At 35.8% G+C, this 11,617-nt stretch overlaps 1 protein-coding gene across 5 annotated transcripts in view; it reads right to left on the bottom strand.

The window, feature by feature from the left end:
• Positions 1-889: 889 nt before the first annotated feature.
• Creb1 (cAMP responsive element binding protein 1) overlaps positions 890-11,617 on the bottom strand; it is a 52,278-nt gene continuing 41,550 nt past the window's right edge. For 3 of the 5 annotated variants that reach the window (XM_090354690.1, XM_090354693.1, XM_090354691.1), the window contains one exon: positions 890-5,523. In XM_090354690.1, coding sequence (XP_090210816.1) covers positions 5,379-5,523 — 145 coding nt within the window. In that variant the 3' untranslated portion in view covers positions 890-5,378. The remainder of the gene's footprint in view (positions 5,524-11,617) is intronic. The other 2 variants (XR_016539140.1, XR_016539141.1) reach the window with 2 other exon arrangements.

The raw sequence follows: 11,617 nt of genomic DNA, 5'->3' as shown, positions 1-11,617 counted from the left end.
TAGGTGCAATTGCAATTTGTTACTGCTTGACCCTTCTAGAACAAGACATTTCCTGCATATTGTTCATTTTCCTTTTACTTGCTGGTGAGAATAATTTAAAAGTGTATCATGTTTTACTTAGCTGGAACCTGCACCTGAAGTTCCAGAATGTGGGACAGGTCAATATTTCTTCTCTGTGCTAAACAAACTCTGCCTGTTTTTCTTGTCAACTTGCTTTACAGGCTTTGTTCTATTTTTTTTTAATTTTTCTTTTTTTAAAAAATAAGTTTCAAGCTAAAACACCTGAAATATAATTCCTCCATTAAAATGTTACCTGGTCCCTCTTCGACATTTGCCCCTGAGGATGCATACAAAGGCTTAAGCTACATTCACTCATCAGTAAGAACATACAGGAGATGAGACAGATGGAACTTCAGCAACCTGTTTGATTTGTTTGAAATTCTTCCAAACTGACTCAACTTCCTGATAAGTTCGACCCCTCAAGGATTTGCCTCTTCTTAGCCATTGGTTCTAGAAAATCAGGAAAACCAGTTCCTAGTACATAGTGACTTGGTCAAGTTAAAAAAAAAGTCAACATTATTAACAATAAAAGCAATCAAGATGTATGTAAGACACCCAACAAAGAGTTCTGGTTGTGCTTTGTACAACTGAGTGAACAAACATATCACAACTCTTCACTTACACAGGCTTACTAAAGCACACTTCCTCATCTGTAACCAACTTCACTGCTCTGAAGTAATTAAGCCAATATAAAAATGAATTTAGTAAAAATGATTATTTTATGTAGGTTCCCATAACAGCTATATGCTTTTAAAATCTTAGTAATTAGTGGAAAAATTAGTAAGTACTTTGGAATACTATTACTGTGGTGAGGATATTTCACATATGAAATAAGGATTAACACTGAGTTACAATTTTTTGTTCAATCTTTATTCATGATAAAAGAGTTTGAGTACACCTTTTAATTAGCTGGGCTAGTCATTCCAGATTTTTTTTTTAAAATAGGCTGTTTAAAAAGGGGGCTAGGCAGGGAAAGGGGCTGTCCTGGGGTCTGAACTTGGCCTTGAGGTTGCTATCAGATGCTTTACCATTGAGCCATATTTTCAGCCCCATTTATGTGCTGGTTATTTTTGAGATAGGTTCTGCTTTCTGCCTGGTTGAGTGCCTGGACTGATCCTGCCATCATGCCTAGCTACTGACTGAAAAGGGTTCTCAGAAACTATCTTGCCTGAGTGGGTTACTTTTGAGCAGTCCCCCAAGCAGAGAGGAATATGGTCATGAGCCAGTAATCCTATCAACATTTTAAAGGCTAGCTTTTAGGTGCTAATATGTATTTATGAATGAAAAACCTCCATTAAGTCACATATCTGAAAAGGGAAAAAAAAAAAAAGCAAAACCCACCAAAAAGTCAATTAACTGATTAGGGGACTTGATAAATTGCTAAGGCCCAAACTAGGCTCCCCACCCTCACCCCCAATCCTGGGGCTTGATCTCAGGGCCTGGGCACTGTCCTTGAGCTTTCTCAAGGCTAGCGCTCTGCCACTTGAGCCACAGCACCACTTCTGGCTTTTTTCTGTGTATGTGGTACCAAGGAATCAAACCCAGGGCTTTGTGCATGCTAGGCAAGCATTCGACCGCTAGGCCACACTCCTGCCTCCTATACTAGGCCCCTACACATTTTCAAAGTGCAAGTTATACCAAACATTTACAAATATTCATGTAATAAAATGCAAATAAATATACAACTTTCGTATTAGGTCATGGGAAATAATATACCAACAGTTTTTCAGCATTACAAAGACAACAAAACAAAGTCTTTTGGAAATCACTGAGAGGCATGTACCCAGTTTCTAATTACATTAGCCTTTGTTATTCTGCAAAATGAAGCAGTCTTTGGTAAGCAACCAATTTATGTTAACAGATGACTGTAATTAACCACAGAACTAAAAATTAAGCCAAAAAGAAGACATCTAGATTGAAGTCACTTCAAGTAAGTAAAAGCATTCTGGTTTATACAAGTTTGATTCCAAGCTCTAAGCCTTTGTATGATTCCACATGTCACCTCCAAATGGTCAAGATAATAGGGAGAGTCCCGAGAGGCTGAGAAAGCTTCAGCCAGATGATTTCTGACTGGACAGCCTGACTGACTGGGACTGTGCTTCTAGACACCAGCACTGCAGCTGGCCTACCTCAAAACACATTTGTCGATAAAATCCCCGCTCAAACACCAAAAGTCCCCCCCTCACCAGTGTTTCTTAATTTTTAAAAGCTATCTTCAAAATGTTTTTACCACTATTGTAGCTGCCAAAGACAAAGCAGAAAACCTAAATAATTTGTTTTTCATGGGAGTGAAGAAGTTTTCAAATGACTAGTCATGTATTTAAAAGCATCCATGTAAACTAATAAAAAATGCTCAGAAAATTTTGGAGCTATAAATCATGAGTTATGGAAAAATGCAGTCATTGAAACTAGCAGAAGGGATGCAATAGAACACACAAAAATGTAAAATTTCATCTGACCTCAATATACTATAATACTCAGCATTCCTGACTTAGGAGCTGGCAGAGCTTTAGATTATATACTGTACGTATGTATATATGTACACATATATTATACAAATTCCATTTCCCCAACCCCACTCCCAAGAGTATTTAAACAAACAGAGCACCAATGACAATATTACAGTTGCCAATATGGTACTTGAATTTGAAAAAGAAACTTAATAAATGTTTTATCTCATCAAATCTTTAATCATGTGAGTACATTGAACCTAGCCCTTTCTAAGCCACTTTTCAGTTAAATACTACCAGAGCTTGAAAACTCAGAGCAATATATCAAAAATAAACCCCTCCCCATTTCATTTTTATTAGTTAATCTGTCCTATAGATAAAAGTGCCACATGGCCCTATGTTTGCAAAGTGAGCAATACCAAACTTGTTATCTTCTAGGCAAATCAGTAGAATATATATACAGATTCCTATGATGATATTTTTTATTCCCTTTTGGCCAACATGAAGAGAAAAACATAGCTTGTAATATGGCCATAATTTCTTGACTGCAAGGTTTAAAATGTCATCTAAAAAATAAAGATTCTCCCAGTAATAAGCTTAAAAACAAACATCTTTTTCTCTCTCACAATAAAAAAAACTGCACAAATGATGTTTGATTTTTATCTGTATAAACTGAAATCTTAAGTCTCTCCAAAGGCCTAAAAGCAGTAACATACATTTGTCACTTTACTGTTAAATAACTGACTTCAAACCAGTACAGTCGTCTTTAAGGTATAAAAGGACCAAGTCTTTGTAACTCAGTAATCCCTTCAGCAAATAGAAATGTGATTGCCTTGATTTATCAGGGAATAAAAGACTACCACTGCCACCTTCCTAATTAAGTAGAAAGCCTCAATTTTGGGGGGAAAAAAAAACAACACAATTTCAGATCATAATTGCTATATACAAGCAATTTTTTCACTTAAAATATTGACAGCTAACATTTTGATTCAATGTGCAATAAGTCCAGACTATGAAACAGATATGGTTTTACTTGGTTTGTATATAACCAAGTTTAGAAATGACATAGCTATCCTGGTAACAAGCAATATTTATGCTATCACTTTCTCCATGTGTTCAGCAGGACAAACATCAAACTTTACAGTTGTTTGAAAGCCTTCTTGAGAATCTGGTGAACTGTCCAAATATAAAGACTACATCACTCAATTCTTAGAATGCTCCTTCATAAACTCTGTTCATCCTTGAAAAAAGACAATGGTGTTACAAACAAAAATATAACATTTATAAATATTAATTTAAACTTACTTTAAAAAATAAAACCCAATAACTCACTTCTGTATGTTCTGTTATAAACAAATTTAACTTCCTTAACCCATGACAACAAAACATTCCTTATCTAATTTCTTGACTTTTTAAAAAAGGAACTTCCTTCTTCAATGTAAAAATATAATGTCTTATTATTATGCCATCTCCAATTTAAAAAATCTACCTTCGTTTTTCTTTCAAAGGATAACATTTAGATTTATCAAGCTTAGTGAATACAATGAAGCAGTTAATGCTATTAGAAACCAAGACGCACAGATATGCAGGCTCTTACGATCAGCGATTAAAACAGGTAAACAGCAAGGCTAACAAGGAATATCAGAAAGCTAAAACGTAACTACCCTTCTTATAAAAAAAGTCAAAAATGTTTTGCAATGGTAAGTGGAATATCGTAGTACAGTAGACACTCAAATACCTGTGGTGAAATTACTTTCCTTGTGCACATTTAACACTGTACTCTTTAGAAGCATACCCATACACACTTTATTTAAGAGATTTCTCTCGTAAAATATGTTAATATGGAAAATTCAGTATTTTACTATAGCAAATTAAATAATGACTTTGCTTTATTTAACATCTTGAAGGCTTTCCTTGTTGGTGGCACAATGTAAGTGCAAAGGGCAACAGTAAATTTGCAATATTTTTTTAAGTAAATAAGTGACAATATAAATATTTTTGCAGACAAGGAAAAAACGTTTATTTAAAAACCTTGTTATATAACTCAAGGGTTCATTTTCTAGTCAGCATCCTTTTACTAAGATTTAGTACTAACTAAAATAAGCTTTGTATCTTCAATTTAATTTAAAATTCAAATACCATGCTTTTTCATTCAGTTGGTTACTTCTTTTAATGTATTCAAAAATACTGAATACATACAAAACTGAATTAAGAAGCAACAACTGCCCTATGGAAGAGCTGTGGTTAATACAGGTTTTTAAGAACCAAGGAAAATTTTCAGTACTAAAGAAAACATACATAGGAAGTTTTCCAAATTCATTCTTAATTTCTTCAATGCCATATTAAAATCTGTTTAGGTGTGTCTTTGAACAATTCTACATAATTCCCAAAAAGTGAAAACATGTCAATTTGGCAATCAACACTCTTCATTGCACCTTACTTACTTTATGCATGTGGCCACACATTACTTCAGCGCAAGAGGCTGGGCCTGTCCCTAAGGCAATCAAGGAGCTCAGCACAAACCTTGAAATCATTTTTTTTTAAAAAAGATTTCATTTTCATCATTTCCCCCAACAATTTACAAGTAAACAAAATTATTACTTCTTGAGGAGGGTGGGCATTGAAAAGCAGAAGTCTCTTCATGATTCCTGGTGCTGAAAATTTCTTGAGGGGAGAAGTGGAGGCAGGTGTTTAAACATTCACAGTTTAATGCAAAAGCACAAATGAAGGAAATTCTGTAGTTGCTTCAGGCAGTTTTGCGCATAGAAAAAAAGAAATGTTTAGAAAATAAAATGTTTATTTTGTCTTTCTGGTTGTGGCCAATCCAGTCCACTTGCCACCTGAACAGGTGAAAATTTAAATCCCAAATTAATCTGATTTGTGGCAGTAAAGGTCCTTAAGTGCTTTTAGCTCCTCAATCAGTGTCTTGTTTTGGTTTTCAAGCACTGCTACTCTGTTTTCTAAACATTTCACATATTCTTTCTTCTTTCTACGACACTCTCGAGCTGCTTCCCTATGAATAAAAAAGGACAGTAAAAGTTATGCATGTAATTTCTATCTCACTTCTTTTGGAGTAGAAATTGTCAATGGAACATCTCACTATGCATTAGTATACATTTTCAATATTTTATGCATTGGAACAAATATACATAATGGAGTTTAATTTTAATATACTACAAAAACTTGAACCAAACACAAACATGAAAACAATAAATATTCACTTTGTTCATTAAAATGTTCTTGCCAGGAGCTGGTGGCTCATGCCTGTAATCCTAGCTACTCAGGAAGCTGAGATCTGAAGCATGAAAGTCTCCCAGCCCTATGAGTCTGACCCACAAAAAAAATAAAGAAAAAGAAAAAGTAGAGTGGGGCACTGGTGGCTCATGACAGTAATCCTAGCTACTTTGGAAGCTGAGATCTGAGGATCACAGTTCAAAGCCTGGGCAGGAAAGTGCTCTGCTTCAGCAGAGTACTACTAGCCTCGAGCTGAAGAGCTAAGGGACAGCACCCAGGCCCAGATTGCAAGCCAACAACAAATCAAACACAACTGCCTATTCAATAAAGAAATGCTCTTGGGAACATATAAAAATTAAATATAACATAAAAATAAGTAATATAAAAACAAAATCTAAAATTATAAAGCTTAAGAAAATGGGGGGCAGGGGAAGATTCCTAAAGATGGATTAATAGGGCATTGAAATGGACATACAAACTATATCATACTGAAACTTCTGCACATCAGGATATAACAGATAACAAAAAGGAAATCTTCAGAATAAGAGAAGTAACATCAATATTTGATAAGAGATTAAAATCCAGAACATATATAAAGGGTTATAACTAAGCAACAAAATATCCGCACTGAAGGGCACAGCCCTGTTACCTATATAGTTCTCTAATGAAAACACACAAATAGCTGGGAGATGGCGGCTCACCTCTGTAATCCTAGCTACTCTAAGAGACTGAGATTTGAGGATCACAGTTCAAAGCCAATCCAGGCAGGTAAGTGTGTGAAACTCTTACCTCTTATTACAGCAAACCAGAAATGGAACTGTGGCTCAAAGTGGTAAAATGCTAGCCTTGAGCAAAAAAAGCTCAGGGACATAGCTCAGGCCCTGAGTTCAAGCACCACAACAAACAAACAAGAAAGAAACTACACAAATAGCCAATGAGCATATGAAAAGACAGACACTCAAATCACTTATTAGGGAAATATGAATAAAACGTTATCTCATTACAATCTTTAGGACAGCTATTATCAAAACCAACTTCCAGGGGCCGGGAGTTTGGCTTAGTGGTTGAAGTGCCTGCCTAGCATGCACGAAGACCCGGGTTCAATTCTTGGTACCACATACATACAAAAAAGCCAGAAGTGGTGCTGAGGCTCAAGTGGTAGAGCTCTAGCCTTGAGAAAGTCCAAGGACAGTGCTCGGGCCCTGAGCTCAAGCCCAGGACTGGCAAAAAAAAAAAAAAAAAACAACTAGAAAATACTGAAAAGGATGTGAAACAACTGGAACACTTTTAAATTGTTTCTGAGCATTTGAGCATTTTACAAATGGTATGGCTGCTATGGAAAACAAAATGGACTGCTTCTCATGAATTACTAATGAGATTAGCTATATAATTATTAATCTCATCACATAACAAAAGAACCAAAAGAAAGATCCAGAGATACAAGTATATTTGTACACAACCGTATTATTCACAAAAGCCAAGGGGTAGAACACCTTAAACGTCTTGTGAAGGGAATGACATACATACCTAGAAAGGGATATGTTATTCAGTCTTAAAACAAAGGAAATCCTGACATACACCATAATATAAATTAGCCTTGAAAACTTTAAGTGAAATTAGCTAGTCTCACAAAGATAAAAACTATACTCTTACTACCTAAAGTAATAAAAACCCTGAGAACATAGGAGTTAGAGGAACAGTAGCTGCTAGCAGCTTGGAGATGGGGATAGATATGGTTTAATGGGTACAAAGATCCAATTTCACAAGATGTTTTGTTTTTGAGGTCCTACAGAACCTGGGCACTGTTACTGAGTTTCATTTTGCTCAAGGTTAATGCCCTACCATTTGAGTCACAACACTAACTAGCTTTTTCTAAGTAGCATATTGGAGATAAGAGTTACATGGACTTCTCTAACTGGGCTAGTACTTCAACCATGATCTTCAGATCTCAGCCTCCTGAGTAGCTAGGATTACAGGTGTAACCGAGATACCAGAGCCTGGCTTATTTTTTGTTTTTGTTAATATCTTAAGCTATTAGCATAGGGAATAGAGCAACTGAGTAAGATGGATTCCTAATTGCTCAGTTAAAAGCAGAGTCTAAAGCCTATAAAATGTAGCTATTTACAGTCAAATCACATTTACAATCCAAACATGGACAGGTATAATATAGCAGTATCATCAGTGCCAGATTCCTTTACCAATTATGTAAGGCAATTTACTTATCCTTAGTTTTCTAGCTATAAAAAAAAAGTCATGAAAACATCACCTACCTTAAAAGGTTTATGAGGAATAGATGAGTGTGTGTAAGACTCACCAAAATAATGCTTGTTGTATATATTAGCAAGTTGTTAGCTATTATTCTCAGTTAACACAAATGGTAGCATAATTCTGTTAATGGTAGTATTAATTCTATATAACTTAACAGCATCAGAAAAAAAGAGAAATATTAACTCTTAATTCAAGTTGATTTGGGGGAGAAAAAGTAAAAAAAAGAAAACTGCATAGACAAGTGTTGTGTTATTCATGATAGAAAAGTATAGACAACATATAATCTATTGCATTATTTTACCACTGAGAAAGTTTCTTTGAAATTTGGTTATAAATGGCTCAGCATTCTAGTGGACACTGAAAAGGTGCTTTGGGACCAAGAGGAAAATTAGAATGTAAAAAGAAAAATAGTGGCGATGGTTCAGGGATCAATTTAGATGTTCTGTATTTGCTAGATTCTAACAATCCATAGCACATACAGGATGAACATGCATTTATAAAATTTAGATTCAGCCAAGGTTGATCAATCTTAATACTTTTCCTTTTCCTTATCCAAGAATTTATAATCTGCAAGTAGAATCGACCTTGTGAACGCTATGTTCACATAGCATCCACATGTTAGTTTCTAAAGTTAAACTAGTATGATCTACAGGCTAGCAGCTTCCAACATTGTCCCATTACAAATAATATAGTATTTATCAGTATATGTTCCTCAAACACTGGGCTAAGAAAATTAACCAGCTTCCTTAATGCAATAGTTCTTGGGTCTTTTGAATGTACTAATGTAAACTGAAGTCTTTCAAAGAGGAATTCCATAGAGCACATTCTAAACTTATATAATACCTTTTTTTGACAAGAGAATGTTAAACATTTCAAATAACAGTTCCTCATAGAATGATGCTCATTAATCATAGCTTAAAATGAATAAGGACATTTTATTAATATAATATAGTAAGTTATCAATACCAAATGCTCCAAACTGAGGTTGAGATCACATCTTGGCTCTAGCACTTAACTAGAGTAGCTTCTAATTGCTTTTATTATCTGCTTCTTTTGTTTGTTTGTTCACAAAGAAAGGGAATTAGAAAAGTACTAATCAACAAGTCTCAAATTAAAATGTAGGTTAGGCTTGGATTAAGGCACAAGCAAAACTAGGACACAGACATAGAGCCATCCTTTTTTAGACCATTTGTTTATTATCTTTGAGTAGTTTGTACTAAGGGGTTTCAACTCAACAAATCAGTTTTAAATATCATAGATATTTAAAAAAAAAATGATAGGGCTGGGAATTTGGCCTAGTGGTAGAGTGCTTGCCTAGCAAGACTCGAGTTCAAGTCCTCAGTACCACATACACAGAAAAAGCCGAAAATGGTCTTAGTGGTAGAGCTCTAGCCTTGAGAGAACCCAAGAACAGTGCTTATGCCCTGAATTCAAGCCTCATGACTGGCAAAATAAATAAATAGATAGATAGATAGATAGATAGATAGATAGATAGATAAAATAATTAAGGCTAGCCCAGGCATTGGTGGCTCATGCCTGTAATCCTAGCTCCTCAGGAGGCTGAGATCTGAGGATGGCAGTTTAAAGTCAACCAGGACACAAAAGTCTGTGAGACTTATCTCCAATTAACCATCAGAAAAAAGGAAGTAGTGTTGTGGTTCAAGTGGTGGAGCATTCACCTTGAGATGAAGAGCTGAAAAACTTACGAATAAAATTATTGGCCCAGGTTTCTGGTATTAATTTAAATAAAAATAAGTGGCTAAGGCTGGGGGTTTAGCAGTGGTAGAGTGAACCAAGACCTGGGTTGGGTTCCTTGATACCACATAGGTAGAAAAAGCTGGAAGTAGTGCTGTGGCGCAAGTGGTAGAGCTCTAGCCTTGAGAAAGCCCAAGGACAGTGCTCAGGCCCCGAGTCCAAGCCCCAGGAGAAAAACAAAAAACCCAAAATCTAAGTGACTGAAAAATTTTTTGAATATGTTTTTATATTTATTTTGTTGGTTGTGGGGCTTGAATTGTGGGCCATCCCTGAGACCTTCACAAAGCTAGTGCTCTACCACTTGAACCATAGTACCACTTCCGGTTTTCGCTTTCTGGTAGTTGTTTCGTGTGGGGCTGGCTTTGAACCATGATCCTCAGACCTCAGCCTCCTGAGTAGCTAGGATTACGGAGTGAACTTCCATGCCTGACTTATGTATTTTAATATGTATGACACAGAGCCATTCTAAACCAATGGTTTTAAGTGACAAAGTCTAAACAGTTTAATATTAGCATAAATATCCTAATACAAAATTCAAATAAACCTCAAATGAAAGTTTTATAAGAATGAATTTATAGTTTAAAGAATGGCTCTTAAAGCCATTGAACTTAGAATTTGTATGTAAAGATTAAAATAACTTCTATCAGAAGAAAAATAGTATTTTATAATTCCAGTGCACACAGATGACTTACAATTTCTGAAGTGACTTTAGATTATTTGTTTATGCATGCCTGTTGCAGTGCCTGGCCTAGGGCCATGCATGTGATCAGCTTGCTTTTTCTCCAGCTCAGTTTTCTGCTGATTGTTTTGGAGAAGGTTTCTGCCTGGGCTGGTTTCAAACCATGATCCTCTAGACCTTAGCCTTTTGAGTAGTTAAGGGGGATTAAAGGTGGGAGCCACCAGCACCAAGTTATATGAATTTTTCTTTTTTTTTTTTTTTTTTTTTTGCTAGTCATAGGGCTTGAACTCAGGGCCTGGGCACTGTCCTTGGGCATTTTTTGCTCAAGGCTATTGCCCTGCCACTTGAGCCACAACTCCACTTCTGGCTTTTTCCATGTATGTGGTACTAAGGAACCCAGGGCTTCATGCATGCTAGGCAAGCACTCTATCCCTAAGCCAAACTCCCAGCCCAATATATGATTTTTTTTTTTAGAAACAATTCTTTTACAAAGTGTTTTCAAACTGTTTCTCTCTTTCTTTTCAATTCTATATGATCTGCTCATTCTCTTGTGTATTCACATCTGTATCCTTGAGAAGCTAATGTTTTTCTATAGGCTAGCAATGAACTGCTTAGAAATTTCAATACCATGCCCAAAACAAGAACCAAAGAGCCAGATCTATTTTGGTATAAATCTAACAAAATAAACAAACTATGCATTTGAGAATATCAGGCCTATATTAATAGAGACTCAACCCAATCCTAATCAAAATCTTTTCTATAGATAACAATTAACAAGCAACTGAATTAAAAACCATGAGAATACAAAATAATATTGTACATGAGGGACACAGTTGGAGAACTGACTGAATTCAAGACTTCCTATAATACTGTGAAAGTCAAGATAGCCTAACATTACTAAAAGGAAAGACATACATACCAATGATGGTTAGCCCAGAAACAAACTCACATGAATTTTTAACAAAAGAGCAAGGGAGAAACTCCTGTTCCACAGAAGTGAACTACAGAGATATACTCTTGGTCTCTTCCCTCCCCCCACCCCCATTGATGGGTCTTGAACTCTGGACCTGGGCGCTGTCCCTGTACTCTTCAACTATGGCTAGGGCTCTACCACTTGAGCACACGCCACTTCTGGTTTTCTGGTGGTTACTTGGAGATGAGAGTCTCACAG

Source organism: Megascapheus bottae, chromosome 21 (genome assembly GCF_031878675.1).
Source record: "Megascapheus bottae isolate mThoBot1 chromosome 21, mThoBot2.hap1, whole genome shotgun sequence".
NCBI lineage: Eukaryota > Metazoa > Chordata > Mammalia > Rodentia > Geomyidae > Megascapheus > Megascapheus bottae.
This window is presented reverse-complemented; position numbering and strand designations above follow the sequence as displayed.